Consider the following 18,876-nt stretch of genomic DNA (forward strand, 5'->3'; position numbering starts at 1 on the left):
ACTTATAATACTAAGGCTTTTCTACCTCAGGAATAGATTACCTTAACTGTATTTGGCAAAACTTTCAGGAATTTTTGGGCCTTAATGCTCTTTAACTTCGTACTTTATTTGGCCTTTTAACATTTTTGTTCGAGCGTCACTAATGAGTCTTTTGTAGACGAAACGCACGTCTGTTGTAAATATTTAATTTCAATCCTGGTATCTATAATGAGTTTATTTAACCGATTTCTCAAAGATTCGTACATTTGCTGAAATGCATTATGAATCTATCAAATGACGGTACATTCGGTAAAATTGTGACATGATATCAGATCCGTACACATGCTCAGAAATATATCTATATGAAGCAGCACAATACTAGCTGTAATAGATGTATGCATGTGTACAGGTTATCTCCATACTTGTATAATATCAAAGCTGCATGTTATCGTTATCATTTGTTTTCATTTACAGAGATGGCTGCAGAAAAAAAGTACAAAATGTACTGTTTGTGAGTCACAGTCCATTGTAAAAACTGCTGTGAAGTGGTGGTTCGAATGTGATTGAGCATTTTGTCATGACTGCCTAAAGTACCAAAGCAACGCTAAGTCAACCAAAAAGTCACGCTGTTATTTATGTAAGTGATTTAAAAAAGTTGCCTGAATTCGTACTGAAAATAAAGCAGCATTGCGAAGATCATGGGGCACTTTTCCAGAATTATTGCTTAAGTCATGAACGACCATGTTGTAGAAAATGTATCAATTTGACCCATAAAAACTGCACAGATATGCCTACTCTAGAAGATATAACCAAAGATGCTCGTAATTCAATAGCATTAGAAGACATTAAAGAGCGTCTGCAGAATCTAAAAAAGTATTATGAGCGTCTTCGTCTGGAAAAACAGTCAAATACCAATGAAATACAGGCTGAGTCGAACACAATTATTGAGCATGTTAAGTCCACCCGACTTAAATTGAATCAATATTTAGACTGTTTAGAAAAAGAAGTTCTTCAGAAGGTATCAGATCTTGAAAAAAATGCACTGCAAGATTTTGAGAGAATTTCAAGAGATTTGAAATATAAGGAGGACAGATTAGATGAGTTAAACAAAGGCATCATAAAAATGCAAAATCATGCGTCAGAACTTCAGATATTTCTCGGAACGAAGAAATTCGAGTTTGAAATAAGTACCCGGGAAAAAGAATTTACAAAAGATCATTCGCTTGACATAAGACGTATTGTTTTTAAAGAAAATATAAAACTTTCAGCTTTTACCTCTGATGTAAGTTCCTTCGGTGATTTTGGAATAGAGATGAAACCATCAACAATTAGTTACACGAAGCCTAAAGAACACTAGGCACAGATCTCAATTGAGGGACGAAAGTTTGATGATATCAAACTAAAATTGATGGCAGAATTTTACTTTGGGGTAGAAATGTTCATGTACGGATGTGCAATTTTGGAAAATAATATTGTATGTTATACTGATTATAACTCAAAAACCTTAAATGTGAAAAACACTAATGGAGTTTTGTTACACTCGATTGTTCTACCTGAAAAACCATATGACATCGTGTGTGTCAACGATGAGGCATTAGCTGCAACAGCTGGAGGAGGTAACATCTTAATCGTCAACCTAAAAATCAGATCTGTTGTGTAAACTATAGAGCATTCGAATCGATGTGACGGAATATCCCTTTCCGGTGGGAACTTGATATGCAGTTCAAGTAAAAAAGGACTATTATCAATTAATCTCGATAATGACACTTTAATTAAGCTTGATATTGGAAGTAAAACAACTGATTCATATGTTGCAGTGCATGATGGAAAACTGTACTGCACTAATACTGCAGGTCCTTCCATTCAATGCTACAATGGTGATAAAACACTTGCTTGGGAATTCAATGACAAAGCGTTGCGAGGACCACGCGGTATAGCTGTTGATAAAACTGCAGTCGTGTATGTCGGGAATGAGGGCGGTGAAAACATTATTTTGATCTCCCCCGATGGAGGCAAACACAAAGCGATAAAGCTCGTTACCATTCAATATCCGAGAACACTTAGTTTCAATCAAGCTAGGACACGTTTGCTAATTTGCAGTGTAAACGGTCAAGCGGGTATTTTTTACGTCACGTGATCGGTTTTTGAAAGAAAATTTTCATTAGTACCGTTCGGATGGTACGTTATTAAGTGGATTTGTGATTTTCCAAACTGTAAACTATTGAAATATCATTCTTCGTCAAAATATGGAATTTTTTTGTGTTTTTATTTTAATTAATTATTAAAAAAAGTATATCATCGATCTTAATTTCAGCTTGGAATTATGCAACATGGAAAATGAACTTCTAAGTCAAATTGATAAATACATTGAAACGGTATTGAATAAAAACCAACTTAACAATATTGTACTCTTGGCTTCTTATTTTAATGATTTGACGAATTTCTATAACTGTTATTAATTTAACGAGAAATCGATCTTAATAGAACATTGGTTAAGGATAAAAGATGAATGGCGAAAACGGTATAACTATATGCGTTGAGCTGTTATCACATACTGTGGATTCATTATTATTCATTATATACCAATTTTCGTGGATTTTGTGGGTACAGGTTAACTACTTATTTAAAAAGTAAAATCACAAAAATACTAAACCCAGAGGAAAATTCAAAACGACAAAATCAAACATGTCAAAAGCTCAAACACATCAAACGAATGGACAACTGTCATATTCCTGACTTGGTACAGGCATTTTCTTATGTAGAACATGGTGGATTAAACCTGGTTTTATAGCTATCTAAACCTCTCACTTGTATGACAGTCGCATAAAATTCCATTAGATTGACAACGATGTGTGAATAAAACAAACAGACATAATAGGTAAAAATGTCAAAAATAGGGGTACAGCTGTCAACATTGTGTTATTATCTTAATCACTATAAAAACAAACAAATATGTAAACAAACATGTTACCATGGCACAATAACAATGACGGGATGTATAAGTACAGCGCTACGTCATATGTAACAAAGAAACACAAAAAGGCATATAGACAAAGCATATTAGCAAAAATGAAAGACAAGAATACAAAAAGACCATCTTTCACTGCGGACAGAATTTTTGTCAATCTAATGGGTAATTCTTTAGTCGAACATGCAGATGAGCCGACAATGCACCGTTGCTTTTACGGAATTTTGTGAAGTTTAGGTATCTTATACAAACAAGGTAAGTCTTCCGATTTGTTGTACAATGTAATATTCATTGAAGTCATGAAGGACGTATGATTCTCAAAAATCTCATCCTTGTCGAATGATATGTTTTTGTATGTGGGATTACCTGAGTGCTTATTTATTCCTAATTCTTTTACAAGACACTCGTAGTAGTACGATTTACATATAAAGACAATATTATTTCAAGCTTTGTCCGCAGGAACAACAACATACTTATCGTGAAGAGATTATAGACATTTCACAGCCTCTTTGTCTCTGATCATTCACACAGCTTTTCAACTTATGAATGCGACGTGTTATCAGAGACCTGATTGTTTTGACCCATTCTGACAAAGTGTCCAGTTCAACTTCTTCTCGTTTAGCCCATGCTCTGGTGTAGTCCTCAATGGAATTCATAATTATTTTGAAGTTATGGTTCCAATTGATGTGTTGGGGTTCTCTAAACTTAGGACCTTGAGATATCACCTTTCGGAGATTTTCATGTAGAATTATGTTTAGATCCCCAGTAATAACATGGCCAGAGGGGTTGTAAATATAAGGCGAGTGAGAACAGTCACATGTCAGAGGGTTTTTAAGATATTGTTCCTAATCAAGGTCCTGCAATGCTTGTTTATAGTTTAATACTTTGGTTTTGGTGTAACTGTAGGATACAATAGGAACAGACTGATTTTGAAAATAAAGTGGAATTTTAGATGTTACCTTTTTGTGATGTAGAACGTTGCTGATGTTGATTGCATCAATTCTCTATTGGTAAACTGAACAGGAAGGAATTTCCTCTTTTCCTCATGTAAAGGTTTCGATCTGAAGGTTTAAATAGACGGAAAAGAGCTACATCACAACGTTTACTGACAAGTCTGTATACTGGAGAAAATGTATTTATGCATCCTTTGTCAAGCGCATAATCTTTCAAACATTTTAGAAAATTAACAGGCAGTGAAAAAATAATAGTTCTTAATGTTCAACTGCAAATTTGCTATAGGGTAGTATGCAGACTTTGGCAAAACCACGGAATCAAATATCCTTTAAAATGCAGGTTCATCAATCCACGAAAATTGGTACACACGAAAAACAAATGAATCCACAGTAATAAACTAATTGGTATTTTTAAATGCGTTGTATGACAAGGGACATTTGTTATAATAAATGCTCTCTTTAACTTATCATCTCGAAGATGCACGGTTGGATGCACTGGACTTTAACGTCAAGGGACAAATATATCATGATTATGTGGACGAAAACACGTTTATGTGATAAGATTGTGAATGCTGCTCTGTAACATGTGTAACAAATCGACAGAAATCAGAAATTTCAGCATGCTAGTTCACAACGTTTTTATTCCGTAGAAAGATGTGTCACTTTCTCAAAGACACTTTTCTGACTCCAAGCCGACTAAAATTTGCTCTTAACTTCAAAGACTGGGTACATAATGTTATATCTAATTATCTTATCAAAATCATAAAGATAAGTGCAATCAGAAATTGAAATATATATATATATATATATATATATACACTGTCTTAAGAAAAGTTATTTACGTAATTCTAATGCTTTCATGATTTCAACTGCACTGCATATGCGCAACAATGGTCTTTCAGGAGAAGACTACATAATTGATTTGGTATAGATACTAAGGTTAACACATGCACGCTTGCCAAGGTCAAACATGTTAAACTATGAATACATTTGTCTAAAAAAACACCAAATTTAAATCAAAAGTAAGTAAATACAAACGAATTAAAGATACAATCACCATTTATATTTATGAGCAAATTTACCTCTCTTCAGTTTCAACGACCCAAGTTGTTATATCAACCGATACAAATCATCAAATTCATGAAGCATGGCATCAGCAGATTTAGGAGAAAAATATACACATTGTTATCTTCAAGTCATTTAAATTTAATGGAAAATGTTAATATTCTATGAAAATATCCACATACTACAGTAACAAAACAATCAACGAAAAACAAAGTTGACAGACATGAATCAACGACAACCACTGAACTAAAGGATTCTGACTTAGGATAAGCACATATTGAATGTGGCCGGTTAAACTAGATTGCTGGCACTAACACCTCCCCTAACATGGGACAGTGGTGTACCAGTTTAACATAAGAACAAATCGTAAAAATCAGTTGAAAAATTCTCAACTCATCAGATCGATACAAAACAGAAAACATCCAAAGAAAACACAGACCGGGCGTGACAGCGTATCTATACTTCCCACAACATAACAGACAGTTGATGAGATCTGAGAGTCCTCGCAGTTACTGACATCTAGTTCAATGCAAATAACAACAAATACAAATATCATATGTATAAGACTAAAATATCAACAAGTACACATCAAACATCCGATGGATTTAGTGTAAACCCGTCATTAGCAGTCAGAGAAAGAAATGACTTTGTGCAATTCCAAAATATAGGTATCGACATATTGTAGTACTGTGAATGTGCATATGTGTATAACAATAATATTAAGTATGGTTTTAATTTACTGATCAAATCGTTTTTATACTAATAGAAACAATATTCTAAGAAAGAATTACAGTGTTGAACTGGTAACCTTTAAGAATATGTTTATCTAAAGGATTGAAAAGTTCATCCTGGTCGTTTTTTAATTTCCTTGATACCAAATCAATTGTTTCAACTTCGTACTTTTTTTGGCTTTTTAAACTCTTTTTGATTCTAGCGTCACTGATGAGTCTTTTGTAGATTAAACGCGCGTCTGGCGCAAATACCAAATTTCAATCCTGGTATCTATGATGAGTTTATTTATTTCTTTATTCTTGCAATAACAATAAATTTTTATTCACATTTAAAAACAGTCAACTTTTATATATAGATTAGTGGGTTTAATTCCACTTTATAATTGATCCTTTGGGTGTTGTTACACCTAAACACTCACACATGAGAAAATTAAATATGTCCCACTTGAATGTGATCGGTATAATGGGATACAGTTTTCTGCAGACATTTACATAAAACAGGAGTTTTTGACAGTATATAAGTCTGATCGTGTATATCTTAAGATTTGTCTTGTGGTACAAAACACCTTGGGCTGTCAGGTAGTCAACAGATACATTTGACCAATCCGGACAACCCTCGATGTGTTATACGGTAAGAAAAACCTTAAAATATGCATTTAATTTTAGTTCAATTATATGTTTTGGAGTTAAGTATAACGTCCACTTTCACTGAACTGGTACACATTTTTAATCAGGGGCCAGCTATAGCCCACCTCCGGGTGCCGGATTTTAACGGATCATATAAACCCGAAGGCAAATATAATACAAGCCCAAACGAAAAAATATAAACAAATCTAAATTGAAAACAACGTTCTAACCTATGATTGCGTTGGATAAAAACCGCAATTTTTATACGTGTGCATGCAAAACAAATTTATTGGTAGAGGGGTATAAATACAGCGCAAACAACATTTTCCAAAAGACCAAATGAGTGAAAAAGTATATTTTAACAAAACGCATTTGACTAGCAGGTCGAACAACTGATGTTCTTACACCCTGCTGACTGCCATAGGCGATTGCCATATAAACGGATCACAAGATGTAACAACATAGATCTTATTATTAATTTATTACCAAACAGGAACAAATAATCTCGCAGAAAAGATGGTATACCGCAAACATGAGGTGTTAAAATTTGTACACCATATCCGGATTTCGACAAATATTGTCTCTTCAGTGATGTTAGGAATCGAAACGGTTTTCGGAAGGCCATATAATTTACCTCAATTTAGGATAGACTCTTGAATTTTAAAAGAGTCAAAATAAGATGAACGGATCATATAAACCCGAAGGCAAATATAATACAAGCCCAAACGAAAAAATATATACAACTAAAGTCAAAATTGAAAACAACTTTCAAACCTATTATTACGTTGGATAAAAACCGCAATTTTTATACGAGTGCATGGAAAACAAATTTCTTGGTAGAAGGGACTAAATACACCACAAACAACATTTTCCAAAAGATCAACTGAGTGAAAAAGTATATTTTACCAAAACGCATTTGACTAGCAGGTCGAAAAACTGATGTTCTTAAACCCTACTGACTGCCATTGGCGATTGCCAAATAAACGGATCACAAGATGTAACAAAACACATCTTATTTTTAATTTATTACCAAACAAAAAACAATAAGCTCGCGGAAAAGATGGTATACCGCAAACATGAGGTGTTAAAATTTGTACACCATATCCGGATTTCGACAATTAATGTTTCTTCAGTGATGTTAGGAATCGAAACGGTATTTGGAAGGCCATATAATTTACCTCAGTTTAGGATAGACTCTTGAATTTTGAAAGAGTCAAAATAGGATGAACGGATCATATAAACCCGAAGGCAAATATAATACAAGCCCAAACGAAAAAATATAAACAAGTCTAAATTGAAACAAACGCTCAAACCTATGATTGCGTTGGATAAAAACCGCAATTTTTATACGTTTGCATGCAAAACAAATTGGTAGAGGGGTCTAAATACAGCACAAACAACATTTTCCAAAAGACCAAATGAGTGAAAAAGTATATTTTACCAAAACGCATTTGACTAGCTGGTCGAACAACTGATGTTCTTAAACCCTGCTGACTGTCATTGGCGATTGTCATATAAACGGATCACAAGATGTAACAAAATATATTTTATTATTAATTTATTAACAAACAGGAACCAATAAGCTTGCGGAAGAGATGATATACCGCAAACATGAGGTGCAAAAATTTGTACACCATATCCGGATTTCGACAATTAATGTCTCTTCAGTGATGTTAGGAATCGAAACGGTACTTGGAAGACCATATAATTTACCTCAATTTAGAATAGACTCTTGAATTTTGAAAGAGTCAAAATAGGATGAACGGATCATATAAACCCGAAGGCAAATATAATACAAGCCCAAACGAAAAAATATAAACAAGTCTAAATTGAAAACAACGTTCAAACCTATGATTGCGTTGGATAAAAACCGCAATTTTTATACGTGTGCATGCAAAACAAATTGGTAGAGGGGTCTAAATACAGCACAAACAACATTTTCTAAAGACCAAATGAGTGAAAAAGCAACGATTTACGATTGCCATATAAATTGGTCACAAAGATGTAACAAAATGGATCTTTATATTAATTTAATACCAAACAGAAACAAAATAAACTTGCGGCAAAGATTGTAAACCACAAACATGACGTGCTTAAATATATATATGTCACCGTACGGCCTTCAACAATGAGCAAAGTCCATACTGCATAGTCAGCTATAAAAGGCATTAAAATCACAAATGTAAGACAATTCAAACAAAAAACAAACGGCCTAACTAATTTACCAAAAAAATGAACGAAAAATAAATATGTAACACAGCAACAAACGACAACCACTGAAATACAGGCTTTTGATTTGGGACAGGCACATACATACAGAATATTACGGACTTAACATGTAAGTGGGATTCCAACCCTCCTCTTTATTTGGGACATTGATGTAACTTCACAACATAAGAACATGTACCATTACATGTGCCAGACATGCCGAAAGCACGGACAATCGTCCCAATTACTTTTGGGACTTGTCTCAAATACGTCCTAGGAACATTTTTCCTTCATAGCGTGTATTTCATCTACGTTAGACGATAGGCTGATACATGCGTATGTACGCTTCTCGTACGCCCTAAACACGCTTATAGATCGCTGTGAACACGATACAGATATGATTGACAAAAAAGATGCGTCTAAAATTACAAGAGTATTGGCAGCGTACATGGTTTTTTTGCCACTTCCGGCGTACGTTGGTGCTATACGCTGATGTGTGGCGCCAATATAAGATTCAATAACGATGAGCGGTCCACATTAATTAATAAGAGTAAAACTGGGTAGGGAAAACATGACAGATTTTTTAAGTTTATTTTATTGACTAACGAATAAAAATTTGTCAACCAAAAGTTTTGCTATAATTCTAAAAACAGCTTTCTGTATTGGTATATTTTTCAGATCTTTAATTTGCGCATTTAATTAAAGCAATAGAAGTTTTGGCTTCAATATTACCTAGTTATTGACTTGATACAGAAAATTTGCCCTTTGAAACAATAATTTTTTCACGAAATAAGACGTAGATACAAAGTAAAATCATTTTCAAAAAAACAACAAAAAAATCATTCGGATTGGTATAGTGGTATGGTCATAAAGTAGGTTGGAATGAACAATGGAATAGCCCTAACATTGAGAATGGAAATGGGTTATATGTCAAAGAGACACCATCCGACTAAAGAACAGACAACAGCCGAAGGCCACCAAAGGGTATTCAATGCAGCAAGAAAATACCGCACCCGAAGGTGGTCATCAGCTGACCCCTAAATAAAATGGTGCACTAGTTAAATGAAAATAGACGTCACACTTAACTTCAAATTATATAAATGAACTAAAATTGGAAAAACTTACAAAACTAACAAAGGCCAGAGGCTCCGGAAACGCGTTCAAAACGTTGTGATAGTTTTTCGGTTGCATGAATGAAGTCGCATGTATTTCATTTTATTTTGACGCGGATGGACATGAGCATGCAAGGTTGCTGCATGTATACAGGACGTAATTGCCTAATAATTTCGAATATCAAGTCCTGTTCATAATCTTACCAAATATTAGGCAGTAAAATTAAAGATAAATAAACAAATTGTCGGTAAGATATTTTAATTTGATAAAATATAACATTTATTGTATAGACAATACTTAATTCAGAAAAATCTTAAAATCTGACGTTGATCTTTTAGTAACTTTGTTTTATTGCGACTTGGTATCGGAAAGCTCTGAACATATCATGGACATGATGAAAGGGGATGTCAATAGCAATGTTTTATATTCGGTCGACATATCATATGTTTGTCATAAATAAGTAAGATTATTTTCATAGCAGTTTAAACTTTGGAAATTAAATCTAAAAATGATCTTTCATTGCAAAAAAATATGTTGTTGAAGATGAGTTTCATGAAGAGTAGCATATCATGCTATTGACGGGAACTAATTGTATATGCAATCAATTGGAAATGCTCATAAAACATGATCGGCTGGTAAGATTTTCATGTCAGTTGACTGCCACTTAAACAAAAAAGTACATAGCATTTTGCTTTTTATTCAAAACTTTATCAGCAAAACCTCACCTACTGAACAGTCTAAATTACTGTGTTTTCTAGTGTCCTTAATGGTTTGCAAAGATTTGAACTTAAGTTATCAAACAACATCTTTACATAATTTTTCTGAATGCTTATCTATATATAGTTGACAATGGGTCTTTAATGCAGTGCGAAAATCTCATACATGGAAGCGGGCTTTAGCTGGCCCCTTAACTTTAATGTATTCTATCGAAAAGACACCATAAGGGATAAGACCGAGAGGAGAAATGGGTAATATGTCAAAGAAACAACAACCCGACCGAAGAGCAGATAACAGCCGAAGGCCAACAATGGGTCTTCAATGCAGCGAGAAAATCCTGTATTCGGAGGTGGGCCTCAGCTGCTACTACATAAAAATATAAACTAGTTTAGTGAAAATGGACGTCATACTAAATTCAAAAACATAAATTCAGTCCCAATCATACAAATTAAATGAATTTAAAAAAATAAAACATGCAAGACTATCAAAGGCTTGCGATGAGTACATAGGCAGTGGGGTTAAATATGTTTTGTGGGATCTCAACTCTCCCCGTTACCTCTAGCTAATGTGGAGTAAACAAATTAAGATCAATACTCAAAATAAAATGCAGTTCAAAAGAAACTAAGGTCCGATTTTAGAATAGGTAACAGAAGAATTTTAGCAAAATGACAATAATCAACAAACAACAATAAATTGAACAACGGACTATTTTCAGTTACTATCATGCCATCTTCAGACGTCAATCAAACTAAATAAAAGATTATGTCTTCTTGATATGAAAATCAAGCACAATCTGTTTAGTACTTTTGTCATTCTATCCTAAATTGTACGAGAAAACCATAACCCATATCATGCCAACAACTGGTTTTCGAATAAATGTATGTTACCAATGCAAAGACTTTTATAAAAAAGAATTTAGCAGTGCTACAACTGGTTGAATTTGTGGTTTTAACCCTTTTGTATGCTTATTTGAAAACCAATTGCTCTAAAACACTGTTTGTTTTGCTGTATAAAGGAATATAACAAAACTACCGAGCTACAAGGAAAATTCGAAACGGAAAGTTCCTTGTCAAATGGCAAAATCAAAAGCTCAAACACATTATACAAATGGATAACAACTGTCATATTCCTGACTTGGTACAGGCATTTTCTTATGTCAAAGGTGAATTGAACCTTGTTTTACAGCTAGCTAAACCTCTCACTTGTAATTTAGTGCTGTTTGACATGTTCATTTTCTTGCTGCCTTAAATATGTAAGACCAATGTCTTCTTGTTTGTGTTATTTTTTTTTGTTAATCTCGTCAGAAATGAATTATTTATATTTGATAATGAAGTGTTAGTGCCTGCTTCTAACATATCAAACCGTTTTTTAGCAAAACTACAAAGATAAGAAGGCAAAACAAGTATTTCCTCCCATTCTGTTATTCTCCGTAGTATTATATATGTTATCAAACTGCAGTGGATCAGTGTCTCCATTAAACTGTTAAAGGTTTATCATGATTTTGTTAAAACCTGGCGCTCTATTTGACCGACACTTGTAGCAGATGTTGCTGTGGCATCTAGTGAGGAAATTGCTGCGGTAGCTGCTGTGGCATCTGTTATGGTTGCTGTTGTGGATGGAAAATGACAGATAGAGTACCTTGTTGATCACCAGCTGCATGACGCTCCTCTGCATGTTTAGCCATGGTTCATTGCATTTTATGAATGTATATTTACAGCTGAACTTAACCAGTAACTCATGTGCGGTATGTGGTCGTCTTGGTTAGAATTTTGGGTCCTCTGCCAATTGTCCAACTCAATTGTTCAGTGTGTTTTGATTGCGTGTTTTGTATTAGAGCTTTTTAAAGTGCTGTTGCAGGGATGCATCTGACTGATATTTGTTCTCTGACTGGCCTGATAAAAGTCAAATCTGTCAATTGAATATTCTTTATTCAATGAAAGATAATGGTCGAGTCATTCATTAAAAATAACAATATAACATAATGAAATATAAAGCAACAATAAAGTTAATAAAACAGATTCTAGTATGATGATTCGTACAATAATAAAAATGTGAAGTGTCTTGCTATTTCCCGTTGAACGGCGTAAACACTAGAGCGTTTACATAGTTTCTTAATTGTGCAGCCAAAGATGAATTAAAGAGGTACTAGTAGTTACTCATTGCATTTAACATATTTTACACACTTTGTAGTTATTCTATTTTGGAAGCAGAATAACTCTTTAACTATTATATTGACTGATTCTCATTATAAGGTCTTTCCACTTTTCCGTGGAAAGACCTATTGATTTTGTTCTGATTATTATTATTGTTTTTCTTCCGCCAAATTTTTTTCTTGCGTAATGTTGTTGTTTTATAAGATGTCGCTTTGATATTTGGAAGATGATATCGTACAGTTTATACGCTTTTGAAACTAACACTGCTTAACCAAAGACTTAACGTTGTAAGAGTTATCTCCCCAAACACTATTTTTCTTGTGGCCACTACTCTTTCGCAACCGTAAAAGATTACGACAAACTTTTTTTACCAAATTGCTCGATACGTCTTCAGGATAAGGGTGGCCATTTAAACCGAAGCTATACGGAGACTCCATATGAGAGTTTGTTTTCCCTTATGCATTTGATATAAGTGATATGCATATGACCTCATAAACCGTATGCCGTATAAACCTAGAGTCGTTTTTTTTGTGGTCCTTGGGTCCCAACTAAGAATATGAGGTCAAGGTCAAGTTCTAAATTCTGACATTCACTTCAAGCTGCTTTTACTTAGAAAAAAGTAAGAGTAAAAATTAAAACAAAATGTGATCAAAATGTTGGTCACAACATGATTTAACTGGAGAATTTTTGTCGAAATAGTACGCGTCATTTTTGGGGGGTTTTCATGCCACTGAAATGGAAAAATGAAATACAAATCCATTCTTACAAAAATCTGCTCCTATTCATGTATTTCTAAAATTTAATCGATAAACGTTTTGTATAAAGTACTATACCATTAGAAATTAACTAATTATAGTTTCAAACGTTACAGCTATCATGATGCGTACGAACAATTTATCTTTGTTAATCATCCAAGGCCCACAACAACCCCTCTAGTCCCTCCTCCTTTTTTGTTAGGAATCCCATTTCTATTTTATTATAGAAATGCTATTCCTTCTTTTTTATAAATAAACTTCTTTCTGAAATACAAATCCATTCCTACAAAAATCTGCTCCAATTCGTGTATTTCTAAAATTTAATCGATAAACGTTTTGAATAAAGTACTATAACATTAGAATGACTTTTGTGTGCATGCAATGAATGTAGACCAGTGGTCAGCGACTGGACACTTGTTTACCTGTAAAATGAATCGAGAAAATATATTTCCGTTTGCAGTATGAATCACGTGCAGTCAGCTTGACGTTCCAATCTGGATTGAGAAATTAAAATCAATGACGTAGAAACCTCTCCAAACCTCGTGAATATTTGACTAAGTAAAATCCTAAAACTAAATTTCTAAACGTGCATTAAAATACAATTCTGTGCTCCCGTAAATATGTGTACGTAAAAAGCATGCATGACCCGATATCAATGACCTGTAAATGAAAGAAAATTAAAACCGTTAGCACGACTCCTCTGCAAAGAAATTAAAAACAAAAATAGTCTATTTGTGTATATCTGCTTAGTTACGTCACAATCACACCATCCAGTGCGGCGCGTGCTTCCTAAAATAAAATAGGGGTTTTCTCCTTTCCGAACAGAATGAAAATGTGCACGGTGATTTAAAATAAAAGATCCATGCAGGTCAGGTCCGATTTCCTTTAAAAACAAAATTGAATACAATGCACATGCACACAATAAGATCAATAAGTAAATAAGACACAAATTTCGGGAAGCGCTATAAAAAAGAGAACATTAATACAGGAAAATGCAAGGATACTTTTTGTAAGTGTGTTTAAATCCTTGCATGTTCCTACAAATATTATAATTTAAATATAAAAAAACATGTTGCACGGACCCGTTTTCGTGGTTCCTAGAGCCTGGGTTTCAAGTGTTTAAACACTGTCACAAGGCTTTCTCTTCCTTTTTCGCGTATTCCTAGAGGCTAGGTCTCAAGTGTTTAAACACGGCCACTAGGCTCTCAATTCCTGTTTTGCGTATTCCTAGAGGCTAGGTCTCAAGTGTTTAAACACGGATACTAGGCTCTCAATTTTCTTTTTCACGTTTTCCTGGAGGCTAAGTCTCAAGTGTTTAAACATGCCACTAGGCTCTCAATTTTATTTTTCACGTGTTCCTAGAGGCTAGGTCTCATATGTTTAACCAACCAATCAATCATTCATTGCATACCTTTGTCGGTTCAATGTGTTTAATACGGGGTCCAAGATCTCATTTGATTCTTATTTGCTTGTTTCAAGAAACCCTATCTCATGTGTTTAATTAGTTAGTCAATCAATCAGGCAATCAATTAACCAACCAACAAACCAATCAATCAATCAATCAATCAATAAAAATCAATCAATCAATCAATCATGTTTCGGAGGGGAAAGACCATGAATAATTGTTTTTAAGACAATTGATTTATATTTAGGTCTTTCCCCTTTTCTGTGGAAACCTATTGTATTTGTTCTGATTATTTTTTTTTCCGCCTAATTGTGTTCTTGCGATAAATATTTGTTTCGCAATATGTCACTTAGATATTTCTCATATTGTATTGTATAGTTTATGCGAATTTAAATTTCACCCTGCTAAGACGAACACTTTTCTTTGTAAGAGTTATCTCCCTATTCACTGTTTAAGTGTGTGCATCACCTTCGTAACAAAAAAAGATATCGACAAAATTATTTTTCTAAATTGTTCGTTAAATCCTCAGGAATGTTTGGTTAATTTGGATCGAAGCGATTCGATTAAATTTTATAGGAGTTATCTACCTTTACCAAATAAATTTGAGGGAATGTTTTTTAACTCATAAACCGTTAACCGTATAACCCTGGAATGTTTTTTTTGAGGCCCTTAGGTCCTTACTTAGAAAATGAAGTCAATGTAAAAAAAGTCAAGGTCAAAGGTCAAGGTCAAGTTCTCAATTTTGACTTTTGCTTGTTTTTGCATTTTCTCCAACACTTTGAAAGAAACATATGAAAGAATAAGTGCAAAATGTTTGCTTTACTGTAATGAAGATATGCTACATTTGGTCTGATACAATTGAATGGCATCTTATAGGAGTTAGTGCCCCTGAAATGTCTTAATATAAGATTATTTGATTATAACTTCAACTTGGTTCATTATAAAGCCATATGACCTTTTACAAAAGGTTAGGTGACATATGACCTTGAACAATGACAACCGGAAGTCACCTTGAGAAAACCGGAAGTATCTATTTTTGCACTTTTTTCATATAAAAATATCCGTATATTTTGTAATAAAGATACCTTATCACTCAAGACTAGAAATGACTTTCAACAACCGGAAGTGGCCCATTATCTCCTGTTCTACATGCAAAAGTAAATAGAAACTATATATTTTTTGGAAAGAAGCTATCATATGAGACCAGAAGTGACATTTAATTCACCGGAAGTAGCACATTATGTCCCTTATTTAAATCAAAAATATATAGAAACCATTTATTCATCCCATCAGTATAAAGAAACTTATGATTGGATGCTAATTTTAACATTGAGTAAACCGGAACTAGATTCTTTTCAATAACTTTGAACATTGATGTGGAAAGACCTTCAATTGTTCTCTGAACAATTGGTTTTTAATTATTATTATTATTATTATTACTATTATTTTTTTCTTCTTTTGCCACATTTTTTTTCACGGTGCTTTTTTGTGTTGCAAGATGTCGCGTAGATTTTTTGCGTATGATATCGAACAGTTTTAGCCATTTTGAAACTGACCCTGTTAAGACGAACACTTTTCATTGTAAGAGTTATCTTCCCAAACACTGTTTTCCTTGTGTACGCATCTTCTTCGCAACCGTTAAAGATTACGACAAAATTATTTCACTAATTTGTTCGTTATATCCCCAGGATCTTATAAATAATTTTGACTGAAGCGGTCCGGACACTCCATATGAGAGTTATTTCCCCTTATATATTTAAAATAATTATAAAGTAATTGTAATTAGTAAACCATAAGTGATAGAGACCTAGGGTCTTTTCATTTGAGGTCCTTGGTCCAAAAAATAAAAATAAGGTCAAGTTCAAAGATCAAGGTCATTTTTAAATTTGGATTTTGGCTGATTTTCACCTCATTTCAAACATGATTTGTTAATATATCGACAACATATTTTTACTTGATTGTTAGTTGCGACATGTTGTAACACATACATATTGGTTTCAAGGGTACGCTTACATCAAATTAGAGTTTTCTCCCCTCTTTTATTTAAAAATATGCATATGGTGATATACAATGTAACTCATGAACCAAATATAATTAAGACCTAGGGTCTTTTGATTTAAGGTCCTTGGTTGATGACCTTGAAATGAGCTCAAGGTCATAGGTTAATTGACGTTCTAGATTTTGACCTTTGCTTTTACCTCATATGTTAACATGATAAAGCCATGGGACTTTATGCATTAGGTTTAAAGCCATTTAACCTTAGGAAAGCCAACCGGAAGTGACCTTGTGTAAACTTGAAGAAGCTTTTTTGTACTTAATTAATATAAAAGTTTAAAGACCCAGATATTTTTGGTATCAGAGTCAATTAAACGTCTGAATAATACTGGAAGTAACATTTTTTTCAAACCGGAAGTATCAAATTATCTCCCTTATTTAAAAAATATTGTGTATGAACAATATATTTTTGGATTCAGCGTACAATAAGCTTACTGTGTATTTGCATTCAGGTGTCATAGGTCAAATTTATTTGTTCATTGTGTGTTAATTTACGTTTTTTGATTGAGTTAAGCCTTCCAATTGATATTTTATAGTGTGTTTTTCTATGTTGTGATGTTATACTATTGTTTCAGAAAAGGGAGAAGGTTTGGTACCATTAAAACGTTTAATCCCGCTGCAAATGTTTGCACCTGTCCTAAGTCAGGAATCTGATTACAGTAGTTGTCGTCTGTTTATGTAGTTCATACGTGTTTCTCTTTTCTCGTTTTTATATAGATTAGACCGTTGGTTTTTCCGTTTGAATGGTTTAACACTAGTAAATACCGCAATATCATGATTTCCTACGATAACATTTCTTATAGAGCTTGAATAACGTCAAAAGTTATGTATATTTCAAAATTGTGGCATTAGCTATTAGATATAGATATAAAAAACAGGAAAAAAAGGCTATTTTATTGATTTCAATCATTAATGAAAGTGAAATGATATCTCGTATGCAATTATGATTTATCAATGGTCCTGATTAAATGATAATAAGCGTATATTCTGCCTGTCTGTAACTTGGGTAGCCGTTATTTTGAATTCTAAAATGAATTGACGAGTAGTTTCTCCATTAATAAGCCATACAAATCTCATTTTACACGTTTAATAACATAAACTGTACAAACTTTTCTGCACCAGATGTGCATTTCGACAATCAATGTCTCTTCGGTGATGACCGAGGCAAATTTTTACCGGAACATCCAAAGCATATTAAAAGATGAAGAGCTATAAACCACAAAGGACAAAAGTATATCAAAAGGCGGGATAGGAATCCGAGATCTGTATTATTGAGATCCTCACCTTAGTTTAAATTAGCATCAAATTAATACATTCTAAAGCAGACAAGAAGCCAGAAATCGCCCGGTGTTTAGGTTTGATACCAGAAGCATACCTTTGATGTCGTCAAGTTTAGGTGCCAAAGAAGATAACATCATTTCTCAAAACAAAATCTTGAATGAACAATTTTCACTGAAATAATGACTAAAATTGAAAAATTTGTTTATTGAGCATTATAATAAAGATAACTGCATTTAATTAAAGCTTTGCGGACGTCACTTGACAGATTTGCTGTTCCAAATATCCGTTTACCTGTTTCCGCTACTCGACGCTAGGTAAACAGAAGTGTTACAGTAAAAATACCGATGGACGTCCGCAAAAGCTTCAAATACAATTAAAACAGTTATCCCTAAATTGGCTTTTAGCAGCCAGTTTAGCATGTTTAGTTCAATTTTGTCCTAATAAGCCAAGAAAGAAAAGGTGATGAATATTTTACTTGCAAGTGAACATTGAATTAATTCCGTATTCAATGTCACCTATAATTTAACCTCTTAGCTAGAGATTGGTTACGAATGTTTAATGCGTGTTCAGCCAATCACAGAAAAATGGCAACACTAAAAGTGAAACAAAGGTGAATCATTTCGTTGAATGATTCGATCCACAAAATAGTTCTGATACAGTTAAAAACATGATTAACTCATTATCATTACTCTACAATATGAAATCAAACAGGCATAGAAAAATCAAATTGCACGGGTCACAATCGTTTTTATATGTACGTTTATATATAAAAAAGAAGATGTGGTATGCTTGTCAATGAGACAACTCTCTACAAGAGACCAAATGACAAAGAAATTAATTAACAACTATAGGTCACCTTACGGCCT

At 33.6% G+C, this 18,876-nt stretch overlaps 1 protein-coding gene across 1 annotated transcript in view; it reads left to right on the plus strand.

Moving 5' to 3' along the window:
- Window positions 1–766: 766 nt before the first annotated feature.
- LOC127732247 (putative protein TPRXL) overlaps window positions 767–18,876 on the plus strand; it is a 29,840-nt gene continuing 11,730 nt past the window's right edge. Inside the window, exon 1 of the mRNA XM_052241328.1 lies at window positions 767–997. Coding sequence (XP_052097288.1) covers window positions 767–997 — 231 coding nt within the window. The remainder of the gene's footprint in view (window positions 998–18,876) is intronic.

Source organism: Mytilus californianus, unplaced genomic scaffold (genome assembly GCF_021869535.1).
Source record: "Mytilus californianus isolate M0D057914Y unplaced genomic scaffold, xbMytCali1.0.p SCAF_22, whole genome shotgun sequence".
NCBI classification, from domain to species: Eukaryota; Metazoa; Mollusca; class Bivalvia; order Mytilida; family Mytilidae; genus Mytilus; species Mytilus californianus.